Genomic DNA, 20,528 nt, shown 5'->3' on the forward strand with positions numbered 1-20,528 from the left:
AGCTCAACCTAGAAAGAGGTTTTAGCTAGTCAGAAATTTATTCAGAAAGCGAAATATTAAATGTATGTGAGGGGATATTTGAAGAGTTTGAGTTATGTTCAATGGACCATACATATACGAGCCAGCCAAACACAGCGAGAAAACCAGCGCTGACTCCAGTCGCCATCAAGTTGCCAACTCCTGACATACCAAAACCTTTGAGAGAAACTGAGACTGCTTGCGTTTCTCTTACTGGTTCTTTTTATAGTTCAACTTCAAGTTCAGTTTTTCACCTTTTCACACAGCGTAATGAAGGCCAGTTGAGCAAGTGGAACACGTGATTTTATTGATGATTGTGGAAGGCACAGATTTCAAAAGCACCGTTTCTTCTCACACCTTTTCCATTAAGTATGATTAAAAAGACAACTGAAAAGCATAACGTTAACAAATGTTGTTCCAGGCAAAGGCAATTAATTTCATTTACATGTTTGATGTAAACACACAAAAAAAAAATCATCATCACTCAGACACATTGGTTCTTCTGACACAGATCACATTGGCTTAATGTCAATAAAAAAGCTTTGCAAAATTCAATATTTCATATTTTATTCAAAATCACATTTACATCTTACCACAAAGAGTCAGTTCCTTCAGTTTTTTTTCTTTTTTTAAGCTTCAAGGATCGCTGCTATTATCACCAGCACAATCGTGTCTCTCAGCACTACGTTTAGTGATGAATGTTTTAGCACAAACACTGCAACTGAATGGCTTGTCTCCACTGTGTGTTCTTGTGTGGCTTCGTAAATGCGACTTTTGAGAGAAACTCTTGGCACAAACTGAGCAGGAAAAAGGTTTTTCTCCAGTGTGTGTTCTTGTGTGATCTGTCAAAATTGACTTTACATTAAAGCTTTTGCCACAAACTGAGCAGGAAAAAGGTTTTTCACCACTGTGCTTTCTTGTGTGGCTTGTTAAATTTGATTTTAGAGAAAAGCTTTTACCACAAACCAAGCAGGAAAATGGTTTTTCTCCAGTGTGTGTTCTTGTGTGGATTGTTAAACCTGCCTTTTGAGAGAAGCATTTTCCACAAACTGAGCAAGAAAAAGGTTTTTCTCCAGTGTGTGTTTTTGTGTGATCTGTTAAAATTGACTTTACAGAAAAGCTTTTGTCACAAACTGAGCAGGAAAAAGAATTTTCTCCACTGTGTGTTCTTGTGTGAATTATTAAATGAGACCTTTGAGAGAAACTCTTGCCACAAACTGAGCACGAAAAGTGTTTTTCTCCACTGTGCGTTCTTGTGTGTCTTGTTAAATTTGCGTTTTGAGAGAAACTCTTGCCACAAACTGAGCATGAAAAGGGTTTTTCTCCACTGTGCTTTCTTGTGTGACTTGTTAAATTTGATTTTAGAGAAAAGCTTTTACCACAAACTGAGCATGAAAAAGGTTTATCTCCACTGTGTGTTCTTGTGTGCGGTTTTAAAGACAACTTTGAAGTTAATGAGTCAGTGTGACATGCCCTTTCGCCTTTGGCTTGCCCATTATCACCATCATCATCATCATCGTCACGAGCGTCTGATAATGTGTCCTCATTTTGTGCTTGTGATGGCCCCCAGTGGTCTTCATCAACTTCTGTTGTCACGTGATGGCTTGAGCTGCTGCTTGGAGGCTCCGCCCCTCTGTTGTCCTCACCCTCACCCTTGTTGTCATCTTCACTCTTTATAGGGACAACGTTCACTGGTGACTTGTTGATCTCCTCCTCCTCCTCCTCCTCCTTTTTGATGTGAGTCAAGTCTAGCTCCTCTTTCACATAAAGGAGATCGTTTTCACTAACCTCTGTAGGACACAGAAAGACAAATTTGGTTTGGTCAAGTCAAACCTCAGGCGGCGACTTTGTCTTATTTTCTACCGTGCTACCTTGACTTGTGCCTGCCGCATACGGAGCAATGCGTGGACCCCAACTTGGACCGGACCATGGGGGCATTTCACAAAATTACGTCCTACGATGTAAACCTCCCTTTCGCAGCACAACTGTGATAAACGAGCATTTAAAAAGGAAGCACCTTGCGGCTGATGCCCGATTTCATTCCTGACATAGTCACAGACGTTTCTGGAATATGTATTCTAATTCAACTAAGATACACCATAATATTTTAAGAGTTCACTGAATTATTTTGGAACTGCAATGATGCTTAACAGCCATAGGGTGTCAGTAATGAGTAACAAAGTAACACAAGACCTCCCACTGATACATCATGATTGTCATTTGGATAAATTACCAGGAACTATGAGTTGCGGGAGTGATGCAAACCACCTGGGCCACAGGAACTTTATTACCAGGAACTAAATGTTCCTGGACTTGTAGGTAGAAAAGGGGGTATGACGTTCTCCCTTTTTAATTTCAGCGTAAGCCAAAGATGCAGATGCATTCCTTGCAGCATGCGCTTGTTCACTGATGAGAACCGTGCAACCCTGGGTGGATGCATTCAATGTATTTTAAATGTTTGGATGGGGTGAAACTACGCACACGTGCACGAAACAGTGCAGGGCCACCCGGGGTTCATTGACTCTCACCCGACCAAGCCAGTAAAAAGTTCATAAATAAATAAGACCAATACGTACTTGATTTTTTTTAAAAACTCAATATTTTGTGTTTTATTCACTAAAATTGATCAACCGCCATTGACGTTTTCGCGGCAGTGTGCACATTTTTAGAGTCAGGCGGAATTCATTCCGTAAGGAATTGCTTGAACAAAATATAAAAACCTGAAAATGTAAAATGTTAAATAATCAGTTCAAATTTTATACTGGGAAAAACATGGAGTTCACCCCCCACTATTGGTTATTCTTTGGCATATATTTTCTGCACTGATTTCATTTGGCAAAAACAAATGTTCAGCAGACCTGCAAGTAAAAGGCAATATTTAAAAATAAAACGGCAATAACCTTGAACGATTTCCCCAAACAACTTAATGTTGTGATGCATATTTCTAATGATAGAAAGTCGTTCTATACAAAGCAAATGAGAGTAAAACGTGTACAAACCTGCCTTGTGTAGCACAACACGAGGCTGGTTGTAAACTTCGTCCAGCAGTTGAAGATGTTGCTCGTTCTCTTCTTTTATTCCACAAAATTCCTCTTTGTACTTGGGTGTCGTTCTTTCACACATTTTCAAATGATAATTCCAAAAAATCCGCACTTGATCTCTGCTTGGCGATGAGTCATGTGCCTCTTTTCGCTAGCGGCTAGCTAGCTAACAAGCTAAGCTAACTACGCCAAAAAGCATCAACGCGCGAAGATGAGGTTTTCGGGACATAAAGACTTAATGAATTATGTCGTGGTCCTTTAGAGTAGCACTGGACATCCTTTGATAAAATTACAGTCAGTTCCACACGAAATCAGAAGAACTTAGCGGTGGGTGTTTTTGTTCCGGTGTGGACGGGTCGGTGGATGTGGTCGAGGTCCTTCGGAAGCTGCGCGCTTGCTAATGACGTCATGCTTTAAGCACGTATTTTTCAAATATCTTTCTTTGCGGTTTCGGAGCCAAGATGGCTGCGACGTAAGAGAACGTATGTTGTTCAGATAGTCAAGGGGTTTTGTGATTAACACCAAGTTATGTAAGTACAAGTTGATTTTTTTTTTCAGCTTTCACGCATCCAACCTTGTATTTTGAAGTGAGACACGTTTTCTTTGGATGGGAAAGGGAGTTAAAGGGAAGAAAAGGAAGAAAAGCAATAACTTGTCGACAGCGGAGTCCTCAGTCATGCCCAGCGACGACACAACTGTCGCGGTAATAATGGAAGAAGTTGATGGAAATATGGAACTTTCAAGCTTTAAAATGCCCCAGAACGGTACTCCAAAAAAACCGGCACCGAAAAGAGCAAAGCAAAGCGAAGATGAAGGTGGTATACTAGCGGCAATTAAAGCTCTATCTGCTAAACACGATGAGACCTTTCAGAAAATTTCAACCATTGAGAAAACAACGGAGGCCACTTCACAAGAGCTTGCAAAACTAACTGCGACAGTCCAACAACTAACGTTAGATGTTAGACAACAAAAAGAAAAAGGAGTACAAATGGAGAAGGAAATTAAGAAACTCCAGGCTGAAAATAAACTCCTGAAAGCAAGTATTGCAGAGAGCCATCGCTACAGCCGTCGCTGGTCATTGAAGATTCACGGAATGAAGGAAGAAGACAACGAGAATATCAGGTCCAAAGTTATCACCATCCTGGAGGGAACTGCACCATCCACCCGAGGTTGCTTGAAGGAGGGGATTGACATCGTTCACCGCATTGGACAGAGACGTCCAGACGGCTCGACTCGCTCAACTATAGTCCTGTTTGCTTTGCGACGACACCGGGATGCTGTTTGGAAGGAGGCGAGAGGTTCCAAGTTTCTTCTTGACAACAAGCTGAGGATCACCGAAGCTTTGTCCCCAGAGGATAAAGCTTTGGCCTTTGGTTCAGAAAGCAAGAGAAAGAGGGGAAAAAGCTGTTTTCCGTGGTCCTTTCGTCTTCATAAATGGGAAGAAGATGGACTTTCCACAGGTAACTTAAAATAAATTGGTCTTTTTGACTAAAGTGGGCTAATCCGGAACAAAACTGTAGAATGTTTGAGACTGTGCAGACTTTCATTGGACCCCTTTTGGAGACAATTATTATTTGATGTGAACTTGATTTTAAATAATTTGTTATTTTAATTATTTGGTTGTTTTATAGTTTATAATTTATTTAATTTCTACACTAGTATATTTGGAATACAAGGTTGTTTTGAATTTTATAGAAAAGATTCGTTTTGATTACAAAAGGTTCCTTATATTTATGTGCGTGTGTGTGTGCGTGTGTGTGTTTGTTTGTTGTTTTTTTTCTATATCTTCTGTCTTACTTATTTATATATATTAATATACACATTTTATTTAATTATTATTCATTTATTTATTATTTATTTTCTTCTTTTTTTTTTATTATTATTACGAAACTCTTTTTTTTCTACAAACCATTCCTATACTTTGTTGCACTAATCACTCGTCCTACAACTGTCTGACATCTTCAATCACTAAATAGTCTACACATACTTTAGATCCTTTATTCTTCAAATTTGTTTAACTCACGATTGTTCCGTGAGAGCAACATGTTCTTTTACTAAATGCTTAGATAATTTAAATGGTTGTTAATCGCCACCTCTTAAGATCTTTATTTTCTAAAAGCGCATTTCTTGTCTGGTATTTCAAAATTTCAAGTGTTCTACTCTGTTTTCATGGATCATTTGTTTAAGTCTCTTAATGTTGTGTCCTTAAATGTTAAAGGTCTGAGGGATATTACTAAGCGGAAGGCAATTTTTTTGTTTTGTAAAAAATCAGAAGCTGACTTAATTTTACTTCAGGAAACACATTCTGGCGAGTCAGACGTTAATTTTTGGAAAACACAATGGGGGAATCTATCTTATTTTAGCCATGGCACTAATCATTCTGCAGGGGTCTTGATTTTCTTGCATAAATTCAAGGGAGAGGTTCTTGAGACAATATCTGCTAGTGATGGTAGATGGATTCTGTTGATAGTTAAACAAGACAACGCTAAATTTATCATTTGCAACATATACGGATTTAACTCTCACACTCTTAATAAAATATTATTTGAATTAATAAATTCAAAATTAAAGGACCTCAACAAAAAATATCAAGGAGCTGTCACCATTATTTGTGGAGATTTTAACGAGTGCCCAGACGACACAAAGGATCGATATCCTCCTAGATTATCCCAGAGATCAACAAATAACCTTCTGTCATTACTTTGCTCTAATCTCTCCCTGACTGATGCTTGGCGATTTTTTTAACCCCAATGTGGTGGAATTCACTTGGTGTAATAGAAATGCAACACTGAAATCTAGAATAGATTTATTTTTAATATCATCATCTATTCTTCAATTTGTAAAAGAAGTTCATCATCAATATGCCCCATTAACAGATCACATGCAAATAATTTTAAAATTAGGTAAAACCCAAGAAAACTGTTAGGTTGAAGATATATTTTATCCCATATTTTACTCTATTAGTATTGCAAAAGAATTGTTCCACAGCGTGACCTATGTTTGACCATATGGATGATAAGACTTCACAGAGAAGCGGATGCCTGAGGACTGGATCAACGTCTGCAACATCAAAAGAGGTGTGCCGAGACACACCTCTGAAACAAAAGGACTGAGACTTTAGTACCAGAGCACTAAAAGGCATATCTGCCTTTTCAATCAGTGGATGACTGCCATTGATGTCTGTCTTTCCTCTTGTGTCTGAGATGTTTACATATTCCTGCTGGTGCTCCCCCCTTCACCCCTTAGTGCAAATACGTTGTATTGTTAGGGACTTCCCTAATAAAATAGAGGGCTCGGCGGAGTGTGCTCCAGAACGAAGTTGGAGATGTAACTGAGCACACCTCCGTTCGTTCTCCTCGCGAGTAAAAGATCAACTCTTGTCTTCCTTCCATTCATTTAGCCTTTGTTCAGTGAATGCTTAGGTGATTGAACCTGACAGTAATTATTAAATGCATCTGAGGGGATATTTGAAGAGTTTGAGTTTTGTTCAATGGACCATACATATACGAGCCAGCCAAACACAGCGAGAAAACCAGCGCTGACTCCAGTCGCCATCAAGTTGCCAACTCCTGACATTCCAGAACCTTTGAGAGAAACTGAGACTGCTTGCGTTTCTCTTTCTTGTTCTTTTTTGAGTTCAACTTCTAGATCTGTTTTTCACCTTTTCACACAGCGTAATGAAGGCCAGTTGAGCAAGTGGAACAAGTAATTTTATTGATAGTGGAAGGCACCGATTTCATAAGCACCGTTTCTTCTCACACCTTTTCCATTAGGTACGATTAAAAAGACGACTGAAAAGCATAACGTTAACAAATGTTGCTCTAGGCAAATGCAATTAATTTCATGTTTGATGTTAACACACAAAAAAAAACATCACTCAGACACAATGGTTCTTCTGGCACTGATCACATTGGCTTAATGTCAATAAAAAAGCTTTGCAAAATTCAATACATCATATTTTATTCAAAATCACATTTACATCTTACCACAAAGAGTCAGTTCCTTCAGTCTTTTTTGTCTTTTTTTTAAGCTTGAACGATCGCTGCAATTCTCACCAGCACAATTGTGTCTCTCAGCACTATGTTTAGTGGAGAATGTTTTAGCACAAACGCTGCAACTGAATGGCTTGTCTCCACTGTGTGTTCTTGTGTGGCTTCGTAAATGCGACTTTTGAGAGAACCTCTTGGCACAAACTGAGCAGGAAAAAGGTTTTTCTCCACTATGTGTTCTTGTGTGTTTTGTGAAATTTGACTTATCAGAGAAACTTTTGCCACAAACTAAGCAGGAAAAAGGTTTTTCTCCAGTGTGTGTTCTTGTGTGGCTTTTTAAATTTCCCTTTTGAGAGAAGCATTTTCCACAAGCAGAGCAGGAAAAGGGTTTTTCTCCATTGTGCTTTCTTGTGTGGTTTGTTAAATGCGGCTTTTGAGAGAAACTCTTGCCACAAACTAAGCAGGAAAAACGTTTTTCACCACTGTGTGTTTTTCTATGTTTTGTTAAAGCAGAGTTGTCAGAGAAGCATTTTCCACAAACGGAGCATGAAAAAGGTTTTTCCCCACTGTGCGTTCTTGTGTGGCTTCGTAAATGCGACTTTCGAGAGAACCTTTTGGCACAAACTGAGCAGGAAAAAGGTTTTTCTCCACTGTGTGTTTTTGTGTGCCTTTTTAAATTTGACTTTTCAACGAAACTCATGCCACAAACTGAGCAGGAAAAAGGTTTTTCTCCAGTGTGTGTTCTTGTGTGGATTCCTAAATATGACTTTTCAGAGAAGCTTTTACCGCAAACCGAGCAGGAAAAAGGTTTTTCTCCACCGTGTGTACTTGTGTGCCTTTTTAATTTTGACTTTTCAACGAAACTCATGCCACAAACTGAGCAGGAAAAAGGTTTTTCTCCAGTGTGTGTTCTTGTGTGGATTCGTAAATATGACTTTTCAGAGAAGCTTTTACCGCAAACCGAGCAGGAAAAAGGTTTTTCTCCACCGCGTGTACTTGTGTGGATTCGTAAATGCGACTTTTGAGAGAAACTCTTGCCACAAACTAAGCAGGAAAAACGTTTTTCACCACTGTGTGTTTTTCTATGTTTTGTTAAAGCCGAGTTGTCAGAGAAGCATTTTCCACAAACGGAGCATGAAAAAGGTTTTTCTCCAGTGTGCGTTCTTGTGTGATTTATTAAATCAGACTTTCGAGAGAAACATTTACCGCAAACCAAGCAGGAAAAAGGTTTTTCTCCACTGTGTGTCCTTGTGTGCCTTGTTAATCGTGACTTTAGAGAAAAGCTTTTACTGCAAACTGAGCAAGAAAAAGGTTTTTCACCACTGTGTGTTCTTGTGTGACTTGTTAAATGCGACTTTTGGGAGAAGCTTTTACCACAAACTGAGCAAGAAAAGGGGGTTTCTCCACTATGTGTTCTTGTGTGCGGTTTTAAAGACAGCTTTGAAGTGAATGAGTCAGTGTGACATGCCCTTTCACCTTTGGCTTGCCCATCATCATCATCATCATCAGGAGAGCGTGATAATGTGTCCTCATTATGTGCTTGTGATGGCGCCCAGTGGTCTTCGTCACCTTCTGTTGTCACGTGATAACTTGAACTGCTGCTTGGAGGCTCCGCCCCTCTGTTGTCCTCCCTCTCATCCTTGTTTGCATCTTCACTCTTTATAGGGACAACGTTCAGTGGTGACTTGTTGACCTCCTCCTCCTCCTCCTTTTTGATGTGAGTCAAGTCTGGCTCCTCTTTTACAGAACGGAGATCGTTTTCACTGACGTCTGCAGGACACAAAAAGACAAATTTGGTTTGGTCAAGTCAAACCTCATGTGGCGACTTTGTCTTATATTGTTTCTACATGACTTGTGCCTGCCGCACACGGAGCAATGCGTGCGACCCGGTGTTAAAGAAATTAAATTTGTCATGTCATCATGTTTCAAAACTATGCTTACGGGTTAATAGAAGGTCACAAAAACATGGACCTCTTAAACAGGAAAACGTGAGTTCAGTGGTAACAGAGTTGTGTCTATGCTGGCAGTTTAGCAGGAAGCCACAAAATCAAATGCACGTCTTGAACCGTGTTCGACGGGAAACCGTTTAGCAGAAGTGTGACCCAAAGATGTTTTGGAAGCTGAAACCGTTAGAACAAAAGGCAGCGTGTGGACGGGTGTGATAAAGTCAAAATATGTCCATTCTGTTTGAGTTTGCATATTCAAATCTGCTTCAATAAAAAGCCACACGAGAGAAGAAATCTTTGGCTTTCACTCTGGGAACTAAATGTTCCTGGGCTTGTTGGTAGAAAAGGGGGTTGTGATGTTCTCACTTTTTAAGCCCATAGTAAGCCAAAGATGCAGATGCATTCCTTGCAGCATGCGCTTGTTCACTGATCGAGATCCGTGTAACCCTGGGTGGATGCATTAAATGTATTTTAAATGTTTGGATGAGGTGAAACTATGCACACGAGCACAAAACAGTGCAGGGCCACCCGAGGTTCATTGACTCTCACCCGACCAAGCCAGTACAAAGTTCATAAATAAGACCAATACGTACTTGATTTTTTTTTAAAAACTTAATATTTTGTGTTTTATCCACTAAAATTGATCAACCGCCATTGATGTTTTCGCCGCAGAGTGCACATTTTTTAGAGTCGGGCAGAATTCCTTCCGTAAGGACTTGCTTGAACAAGATATAAAACCCAGAAAATGTAAAATGTTAAATAATCAGTTTAAATTTTATTTTAAAAAAACATGGAATTCACCCCCCCCGCCCTTATTGGTTATTCTTTGGCATTTATTTTCTGAACTGATTTCATTTGGCAAAAACAAATGTTCAGCAGACCTGCAAGTAAAAGGCAATATTTAAAAATAAAGCGGCAATAACCTTGGACGCATTTCCCCAAACAACTTAATGTTGTGATGCATATGTTTAACGACAGAAAGTCGTTCTTTAGAAAGCAAATGAGAGTAAGACGGGTACAAACCTGCTTTGATTGGCACAACACGAGGCTGGTTGCAACCTTCGCCCAGCAGTGGAAGATGTTGCTCGGACTCTTCTTTTATTCCACAAAGTTCCTCTTTGTACTTGGGTGTCGTTCTTGCACACATTTTTCAAACGCCAATCTCAACAAATCCGCACTCGATCTCTGCTTGGCGATGAGTCATGTGCCTCTTTTCGTTAGCGGCTAGCTAGCTAACAAGCTAAGCTAACTACGACGAAAAGCATCAACGCGCGAAGATGAGGTTATCGGGACACAAAGACTTAATGAATTATGTCTTAGTCCTTTAGAGTAGCACTGGACATTCTGTCAGAAAATTACAGTCAGTTCCACACTAAATCAGAAGAATTTAGCGGTGGGATTTTTTGTTCCGGTGTGGACGGCTCGGTGGATGTGGTCGAGGTCCTTCGGAAGCTGCGCGCTTGCTAATGACGTCATGCTTTAAGCACGTATTTTTCAAATATCTTTCTTTGCCTCTGTGTTTGTTTTTACCCCTGTTCTATTTTAATATATATTTTATATAATATTTGAAATCGGTTGATAAAAAAAATTAACAAAATAACTAAATTAACGCCACATTGGCGAGTCAGCTTCTACGTCACTTCCGCCGATGCCTCGAGAAGCCGCTGCTGCAACAGCACTGGGACGTTTACGTTTCTCCTACCGAACTTGCAACAATGCTGTGGTTCAGTCGGGCTGCAAGATTGTATGAATATAATGTCTGCATATACTAGCAGTGCTTCTCAATTATTTCACGCCCGCCCCTACCAAGAAGAAAAAGATTCGCGCCCCTTCACCACCAATTTTTTTTCTGTCTTTGTAGATTGATATTAGATTGTCAATAAAATATCCATTAACTAACCTAAATTGATAAGAAATATAATTTTGAGAACTATTATCGTGAGGATCTCGAAGCTCAGTACTCTGTTGTGCAAATATTGATGAGATGACAAATATTTGTCACGTCATGTCATTATCCACACCGCTTATCCTGAACAGGGTCGCGGGAGAGTGCTGGAGCCTATCCCAGCTGACTACGGGCGAAAGGCGCACTACACCCTGAACTGGTCGCCAGCCAGTCACAGGGCAGACATAGACACCGTCACTGAGTGGGAACTGAACCCACGCTGCCTGCACACAACTCAGGCGAGTGTACAGCTCCACCATCAGTGGTGATATTAGGGCTGGGCGATATGACCTAAAATCAATATCGCGATAAATTGGGCAATTTGACCTCAATAACGATAAATGTGCGATAAATTCCCCCTGAGGACCAAAATCAAAATAAATGCAGGAAATGCATATTAACTGCTTTTTTTATTGACCAACTGGTACACATTAGTTTCAATGAAAAATAAAAGTACAAAAATCATTTGAATAAAGATTCAAAATAGCTTGCTTTGCATGACTTGAACAATGTCACAAAGAACAGGACAAAAAGGGTACCTCTCACAAAATCTTTTTCTGCAAATATATTGTGCTGAGATGCTGTAATGCCATTTGCATAGGCCTAAATTTGTGTAAAGGTATCTTGTAAACAATATAAATAATGCCATGTGCAAAGGAGCTAGTCGCCTGTAAACAAAATGCGAACTAAAATGAAAAAAATGTCAATGGAATGCCAATGCCAAATAAACAAGTGTGCTTCATCAGGAAAATGTGCCGTCTCGAGTGGTGCGCGGTCGCTACTTGTCGTCTACGTCATGCACAGTCAGGCTCAAACAGGGATCCATGTTGCGACTCGACCACAAGTCGGATGTGGATGCAAAATGCTCGACATGTCTCCGGTCCCGTCCCGATGTTGTCCATATAAGGAAGTGCTGTTTGCGACAAATATTTCCGTGCCTCTTGTTGGCTTCGTTCATGAGGCGTTTAAATCCTGTGCGCTCCACTGTAGCTCGAGGAGCTCTATCTTAAGCTATATGCTAGGCTATCGCGTCCACCTCTGAGACATTCTCCCGTATGGTGTCGCCTCCGTTATGGGCTGTTGTCACTTGTCGAACCTTGCTTCTCACTTTGAACTTTTAGCACAAGCTCCAAGTCAACAACATGGTTGTGTTGTGGGTGGTGAAAAAGAAAAGGTTGGGCGCGCTGTTTCGGGTGCTTACGACGCACTTTGTAGTTCATGTTCTTTTGCTCAAACATCGTCTTTATTGAACCCAAAACATTTCCAAACGACAGATGTCGAATTTCTTTTCGGGACAAGCGAGTCAGGAACAATTTCAACGAACATTACGTCGTCTTCAGCCGTGTCAGCTGCTTCTAGATTTGAATCGACAGCTACGACCGCGTCGTCAGTTTTCTTTCTTGTTCAGCTGGGTGGAGTCACATGACTACAGCCGCTCAAGCCGTCTTACAGGGGCATGAACATAGCTGCAGACTAAAAGGACTTCTTTTTTTTTTAAACACCGAATTAACCGACATGGGCAAAATGATTTTATTAAATTTCGATCACGGTAAATTTTCGGTTTATTGCCCAGCCCTACGAGAATAGCAGCGATCCTTGAAGCTTAAAAAAAGACAAAAAAAAAACCCTGAAGGAACTGACTCTTCGTGGTAAGATGTAAATGTGATTTAGAAAATGTGATATATTGAATTTTCAAAGCTCTTTTATTGACACAAGGCCAATGTGATCAGTGCATTGTGTCTGAGTGATGATGATTTTTTTGTGTTTACATCAAACATTTAAATGAAATTAATTGCCTTTGCCTGGAACAACATTTGTTAACGTTATGCTTTTCGGTTGTCTTTTAAATCGTACCTAATGGAAAAGGTGTGAGAAGAAACTGTGCTTCTGAAATCGGTGCCTTCCACTATCATCAATAAAATCACTTGTTCCACTTGCTCAACTGGCCTTCATTACGCTGTGTGAAAAGGTGAAAAACTGAACTAGAAGTTGAACGATAAAAAGAACCAGACAGAGAAACGCAAATAGTCTCAGTTTCTCTCAATGGCTTTAGTATGTCAGGAGTTGGCAACTTGATGGCGACTGGAGTCAGCGTTTATTTGTCACCACGGACGAGATGATCCGCATCACGCTGTTCGTTGCTGCTGCTGTCTTAATTCAACCCTGGAGGTCACCTGCCAGCGTCCGAGAATTTCACCGGCGGATATTCAGCTAGCCCACGTCTGACCCCAGATTGTTGTGGAATTTTCAGCAGTAAGGGAAGATCAATGAGATAGTCTGGAAAATAAATTGTCTTTTGGGTCAGTCTGCAGAGTAATCTCAGTGGGAGAAGTGCGTGGGAAGATACTGATGCACACAAGAAGATGAAGATTTATTTGACAGGAACTGTGTAATCTTAAAACAAAAATATATTTTTTCTGCATTGAGCCCACTTATCAGTCAAGGTCGTGTTGTTTTGGCTTCACAAAGAATTCTCTCGTACAAGAAGCTAAAGGCACTTTCTTCAAAAGCAGGTGGCCACAATAAATAACAAAAACCTTACTTGCAAAATAATTGTCCATAATATTAAGATTGAACAAAATAGTGACACAAATATTGAAAAAATAAATTTAGTCACGATTAAACATTGAATACTAAATTATTACTAAAACAGTTCAATGAATCTTGAAATAAATAATGAATCACCGTAGTTTAATGAATACTGAAACGAATCATGACATTTTTAAGTTAGTTAAGTTATAAACACTGAAATCATTTTTAAGACTCTAACATTTAGAGAATAAAACAGTGATGTATTTTAATTTAAAATTCGCAACCACGTCGCTGGCGAAAAACCCTGTAAAAAGGCAAACGTGTTGACATAAAGTTTCACTTCATCATGTCAACTGTTAATAATAGAGAAATACATTTGGAATACTATCCAACCAACAACATGGTGTCAGATGTATAAATAAAACCAGCAACAAAAGTAAAATTCAATACATCTCTCAAGTTCATATTTGGGAACTAAAATGTTTGTTCATGTGCATCTTAGGTATTTCTCTTTGTTTAGAGGAAGATAACGATGATTTGCATAGCAAATGGCGACATCTGTCGGTGAGTTGGTGACAGTGCTCCACACAGCCAGCAGCCAATCATATCACAGCGGGGTGTGGCCTGTTCTTCCTCTTTAGTGCCGAACAGACTGCCATTTTCTCTTTCATTCGTCTCGTCGCACAAAGAGAAGCTCACGAGTTATCGCCAAGCAAAGACCAAGTGCGGATTTGTTGAGATTGGCGTTTGAAAATGTGTGAAAGAACGACACCCGAGTACAAAGAGGAACTTTGTGAAATAAAAGAAGAGAACGAGCAACATCTTCAACTTCTGGGCGAAGGTTGCAACCAGTCTCGTGTTGTGCTACACAAAGCAGGTTTGTACACGTCTTACTCTGATTTGCTTTGTAAAGAACGACTTTCTATCGTTAAAAATATGCGTCACAACATCAAGTTGTTTGGGGAAATGCGTTCAAGGTTATTGCCGTTTTATTTTTAAATATTGCCTTTTACTTGCCGGTTTGCTGAACATTTGTTTATGCCAAATGAAATCAGTGCAGAAAATAAATGCCAAAGAAAAAACAATAGTGGGGGGTAAACTCCGTGTTTTTTCCCTAGTATAAAATTTGAACTGATTATTTAACATTTTACATATTCCGGTTTTTAAATGGTGTGAAAGAAATTAAGTTTGTCATCTCATCATGTTTCAAAACCATGCTGACAGATGTAGTGTATTTTTATATCCACTGTTGGAGTTGAGCCACCGAGAAAATGAGAAACATTTAGTAAATGAATCTTCAAAGCCAAACTTACTCCAATGTGTGTTCGTTTTTTGTACTCAAGAAGAAAAGGGCCAAATAAAGACTCAACAACAGCTGATTAGGGTTGCGATATTTTAGTTTCTTCGATTTCTGGAGTTCAGGAAATAGTATCTGGGCGGCTTTTTCTTAATCTGACGAGAAACTGACGAGTACAATCGAAAAATGGCGCTCTGATCTCAGCCCAGCCTGACATTTTATAGGAGGTTTCCTATGTCAAGGGTCATGTAGGTTGAATCGGTCGTCCTTGCTCCTTCCCCCGGCCCGGCCCACGTTCCAGGTCCAAGGCTGACCCTCTCAGGCAGGCGGCAGTCTCTCCGTCTCTCCTGCTCACATTCCCCTGTAATCTTGTCAGTGTGCAGATTGTGTGGTGTATGTTTTCCCAGATCAAATTATGTTTTTGGTGTTCTTGATAGTGTCCCTGTGACGTCCTCCCCTGCCCAACTTGATATGTTTGAATCTTCGATGGCCTATGTGGAGAATGTGTTTTGTCGTATTTGTCCATGAAGTGCTATCTGGTTTGTCATCAGTTTGACCTGAGCAGACTGAATCTGTTTGTTCTGAATGAGAGTGTGGGTCATGAAAATACTATGTGTGCAATTTTGAGGTCTTGCATTTAAACTTAGTCATACAAATTTAGCATATGAATGCATCAGTAAACACCATGACTACAATCCCAGTCAATCTTATCTATGCACTGTACTTCTACATTCATTTGATAAATGCTTTTTGTTTAATCAATGTTGGCAGAGTGGTACTACGCAGCAGTCGTATCGCGTCCAACTATTTTCAGGATCAGCAAACCAGAATTTCTGTATTGACAGAGGAATAACTGCACACAACCTGTCTCGTCTGACAGTGTGGAAGAAGTGAAGATTTTATTCTGAGGCGACAAAGGATAAAAGGGATGAAAGGGGCGGCACATCATAAGCATGCATGTGACAAAGTAATACATCATAAACATACGTAACAAAGTAAGGACTTTGAGAGCACATCTTTAACAATCAATGTTGAACATATTCAGTAAATATGAACCTGCTAAATTAAATAATTGACCTTCGGTCCTGTAAGTGTTTAAAATAATGCCAGCAATCGTAATACAAACCTTCAATATTCATGTCCGGTGTGGCCATTAGAAGGGAAGGCCAGAGAGAGGGGACACCTTTCCCTTTTTTCTTTTTGGGGAGACTTCTTTTGACATCAGCATGTGACGAGAATAAAATCTCTTTCTAACCAAAATGGCTGTGTCAGAGAATTCTTTTCCATCACCAATTCTGCCATGCTCCGCGACCTGTCCGGAGGGAAGCTGAGCCAGACCCACACATCAACAACAAAATATACCACCGTTTTGGCATTTTGCTCCATTGAGGGTCTCAGGGTGCTGGGGCGCAGGCGTTCAACAGCCGACCGGCTGAACCTTCGGTGAGATGCTTTTACTCACAATGGGTGTTGTGCGCCTGTGTCCAAGCGGTCGGGGCTTTTGGGGTCGTTAAAGAGAGCTTGTGCGTGTGGGTCTGCTGGCTGATTGGTCATGGAAAATGTACCTGTGTTAGTTTCAATTATTGTTTAAACAAGAGGCCTCTATAATGATTGATTAAGACATAAAAAGATGTCAAAGTACCGCACTACGAAAGAACATTAGAAAAAGTATAAAAAAAATAAATTTAAAAAATGATGATAGGAACTAAGTAAATGGGGACTAGTGTGGGAGAAATGTGCAGAAGATAAAGAAAAGAAAGGTCTAGTGTTTAAAGAGATGAGAAATAAGAAGTTTAAAACTATAGCTATAGACAACATAGTCGTGAATAAGCTCAGTTTGAGCACAGACCCTGGCCAGGGTGTAAATTTTAGCAGGAAAATGATGAGCTGAAAATAGAAATAATGAAGAGAAGCGCGCTTCCACGTATCGTACTGGGCACTTTGTGGCATGGAACACAGTAAGGATCGAGGGGTACCGTTGTGTGGAGGGCCCGACGGTTTCGCTGGTACGTAGCAAGAATAATGCATTAAGTCTGGGCCAGTTCGACTCCGCTCTTCAGATACGTACCCTGTGATTACTCGTGTTCTGGTCAAGGCCACGCAAAATCAAAAACCTGGCTACCATCTACTGTGGGACCAGGAAGTCAGGCAGCCCCCACGCAGGAGATAAGGGGTGATAGTTATAAACCAGTTCCAGTCCCTCCTTTGTAGAAAGAATTGCCCCTTCTAAAACCCAAATGTGATTGCATTAATATTCAGTTTTATCAGTTCAACTAACGCGTGTGCGTCCTAGTGTGCATTGAAAGATGCAGCATAAAAAATGTTTAAAAATTTGGATAATAACTAAAGCAAAATTAGAATGAGAAAGATAATTGGCTACATAATCATTGGGGTGAAATTAATCTTCATTGCAAGAAGCGGTGATTTAAATAGAGAAATCTAAGATCATAAAAGGATGAATGCATGTTCCGTGGAATGTGAATTGTCAACACGGAAAAGCCCTGAGTGATGAAAACGTTAACATATGGTTAAGGAACAGGTCTCTTTGACGGCAAAAGTCTGACTATGGTAAACAATTGATAATTAGACCTCAATGAAGTGATTGTGCAGTTGAAAAAGTTCATATCTTGACTGTGAAAAGCTAAAGTGAGAAACTAGGATTAACTATTTGGCAAACACGAGAACGTATTCAGTCTCGAGGAAGACTGAACGCAGTAAAATTGCAATAAGAAGAACAATAAACCAGCCCAGAGTGTTACAATGTCCTGGAAACAAAAGTTTGGGATTGCCCCTGAGGGTGAAATTCCTCTCTGAACTCCTCCTTTTTGCCCCCGGCAGCAACTCATGAAACAGGGATACTGATAAGAGATACAATTTTGTTGAAACAGAACATGAAAGGTTAAAGGTTATGTAAAACGAAAAAAAAATAATAATGTTCCATACTTCAGTTTGGCGACGGATGGACTACGGTAATTCAATTAATGGAACGACATTTTGAGATGGAAATGACAGGAATGTGATGAATTATCATGTTATGAGGGGACTTTTGATATACAGTAAATTGATTTAAATTAAATTACAAATTTTTAGTCTGCGGATATTCCACTTCAAATTATACTGACTCATTGGTTGAGGAAAACGGGGTTATATTAGTTCAGTGGTTCTCAATTATTTCCTGTCACGCCCCCCCTACCAAGAAGAAAATAAATTTGCGCCCCCCCCCCCCCCCCACTACAGTTTTTTTTTACATTTCGTACTAATGTATGTGTTCTTTGTATATTAATGTTGGATTGTCAATAAAATATCCCTTAACAAAGATAAATTGATAAAAAAAAAATATCATTTTGAGAACGACTATTGTGAGGATCTCGAAACTCAGCACTCTGTGGTGCGAATATTGACTGGATGATAAATATTTACTATACGTTTTTGTTTAGTTTTTCTGAACTTTATTAACATGAACAAACCAAACAGTTATTAATACATAGATAAGCTAGAAAAGACAAAAAGAGCCAGGGGGATTTCAAACAAAAATTCTATATAAATAACATAAAGCACATGTTTGAATATGTTGACGAGACATTTTTTTTTATGTTTACAATCTGACGTCAAACCGCTTCGTTTTGATGACGTCAGCCATTTCCTCACGTAGCCATCGTCTTATTTTGTTTGGATACGTAATGGTTGCAATACAACATTTCTGTTCATAGCTGCTGGCTCTCCGCCCGAACGCAGTTCAAGTCAGACTTCTTTTAAAAGTCGAGCGTCCATCGAAGCAATTCATTTTAGCGATTAGCGCGCTTAGCGCCTCCTTGCTCGCTCTGCTGCTGCGCAAGATAGCTTGGCGCGGGGCATTTAAGGAGCGGCGAAAGAAATCACTTCCGGGTCAACGAGCGACGGGGCGACGCTTTTTGTTTTTGTTAATCAGTACTGCGTGACAGGGCGACACGTTTTTTTTTTTTTAAAACCAGTACTGCGTGAACTCGGGGCACAAACAGCTTTGACGAGCTCAAACTCGCATTGCCTGAGATCGCCTTTTTCGGTCCCAAAACCATGCAAAAAAGCATGTTCGCCAGGGTCCCACGTGCCCCCCTCAGCATCGCACCGCGCGCTACTATTTGAGAATCACTGGTGCAGCACAACACGAGGCTGCTTGCAAATTTCGCCCAGCAGTTGAAGATGTTGCTCGTTCTCTTCTTTTATTCCACAAAGTTCCTCTTTGTCCATCTGCGCCCCCTGGTCAGCTCCTCAATGGACCCACTCCAGTTCGCATACCAGCCTGGCATCAGTGTGGATGATGCCATCATCTACCTGCTCCACACTTCATTCTCCCACCTGGAGAAGGCTGGGGGCACGGTGAGGATCATGTTCTTTGATTTCTCAAGTGCTTTCAACACCATACAGCCCGCCTTATTGGGAGACAAGCTGGAGGAAGGGTCAGAGCAGACTCTTCCTACTCAGGCGGCTGAGGTCCTTTGGCGTTCGGGGAACACTCCTCAGGAACTTCTATGACTCGGTGGTTTCCTCAGTCATCTTCTATGGAGTGGTCTCCTGGGCAGGAGGCATCTCGGGCCGGGACAAAAAAAGACTGGACAAACTAGTGAGGAGGGCCAGCTCTGTCCTGGGCTGCTCCCTGGACTCTGTGGACTCAGTGGCGGGCAGGAGGATGACGGCAAAACTGTCATCAATGCTGGACAACCCACCCACTCAATGACACTCTGAGAACACTCCACAGCTCCTTCAGTGATAGACTTTTACACCCTCGCTGTACCAAAGAGAGATTTCGCCGCTCCTTCCTGCCGACTGCTGTCAGACTTTTTAACATGAACATTGGGTCAGGCCTACAAACGGGCGGGCATTAGTGCAATTGTGCAGTCCTAGGATGCAATATAAACTACTACTGTACTTTCAGCCAAGGGTGTACTTAAATATTGACCAATGATGTATTTTGTTTACCTTTACAGTATTCTTATTACTGTACTTCTATCTCTGCAGTATTTCTACCATTGCAGGATGTTCACTATTACAGTACTTTTATCATTGCAGTACTTTTATAATTGCAGTATTCCTATCATTGCGGTACTTTTACTATCACAGTACTTTTATCACTTTTATCATTGCAGTATTTTTCTATCATTGCAGTACTTTTACTATTACAGTACTTTTACCATTGCAGTACTTTTACCATTACAGTACTTTTATCATTGCAATATTTTTATCATTGCAGTATTTCCAATCATTCAGTAGTTTTTATCATTACAGTGTTTTCCCCCTCTGTATAATGGACAGACATTAGGAGTGTTTCCTTCCACTAGATACGTTTATACTGTGTATATTTGCATGCTTTTTATGAATGTCTGCTGCTAATGTTATACATTAACGGCTACATTACGCCGCCGACTCTGTGTGATCTATATCTTTACTCCTGTAACACCTCAAATTTCCCCATTGTGGGACTAATAAAGGACAACTTATCTTATCTTATCTTTGTACTTGGGTGTCGTTCTTTCACACATTTTCAAACGCCAATCTCAACAAATCCGCACTTGATCTCTGCTTAGCGATAACTCGTGTGCTTCTTTTTGTTAGACGAGAAGAATGAACGGCGTTGTCGTTTTTTAATGTCGTGCTGAATGGATTTCCTGGGTGAAAACTGCAGTCTGTTCAGCACAAAAGTGGAAAAATAGGACACGCCCCGCTGTGATATGATTAGCTGCTGGCTGTGTGGAGCACTGTCATCAATTCATGCGCCCCCCTTAG

General features: G+C 40.3%; 2 protein-coding genes and 1 pseudogene across 4 annotated transcripts in view; 1 reads left to right on the forward strand and 2 right to left on the reverse strand.

Moving 5' to 3' along the window:
• Positions 1 to 565: 565 nt before the first annotated feature.
• LOC148341813 (uncharacterized) overlaps positions 566 to 20,528 on the reverse strand; it is a 91,349-nt gene continuing 71,386 nt past the window's right edge. The window contains exons 1-2 of one of the 3 annotated variants that reach the window (XM_088288621.1): positions 10,018 to 10,409; positions 566 to 1,808 (exon numbers count right to left, since the gene is read on the reverse strand). In XM_088288621.1, the coding sequence (XP_088144747.1) occupies positions 655 to 1,808; positions 10,018 to 10,141 (1,278 nt within the window). In that variant the 5' untranslated portion in view covers positions 10,142 to 10,409 and the 3' untranslated portion in view covers positions 566 to 654. Of the gene's footprint in view, positions 1,809 to 3,017; positions 3,397 to 10,017; positions 10,410 to 20,528 lie in introns of those variants that run through there. The other 2 variants (XM_088288622.1, XM_088288623.1) reach the window with 2 other exon arrangements.
• On the reverse strand, positions 3,901 to 8,551 carry LOC148341814 (uncharacterized). Its single transcript, XM_088283744.1, has 3 exons — positions 8,525 to 8,551; positions 7,115 to 8,486; positions 3,901 to 3,923 (listed from the first exon to the last, which is right to left on the reverse strand). The coding sequence occupies exons 1-3, from the start codon at positions 8,549 to 8,551 to the stop codon at positions 3,901 to 3,903; spliced, it is 1,422 nt and encodes a 473-aa protein (XP_088139870.1).
• LOC148341815 (uncharacterized) overlaps positions 13,961 to 20,528 on the forward strand; it is a 17,677-nt pseudogene continuing 11,109 nt past the window's right edge.

This window comes from Idiotropiscis lumnitzeri, chromosome 2 (genome assembly GCF_059441095.1).
Source record: "Idiotropiscis lumnitzeri isolate Australia: NSW breed Sydney's pygmy pipehorse chromosome 2, RoL_Ilum_1.0, whole genome shotgun sequence".
Classification (NCBI taxonomy): domain Eukaryota; kingdom Metazoa; phylum Chordata; class Actinopteri; order Syngnathiformes; family Syngnathidae; genus Idiotropiscis; species Idiotropiscis lumnitzeri.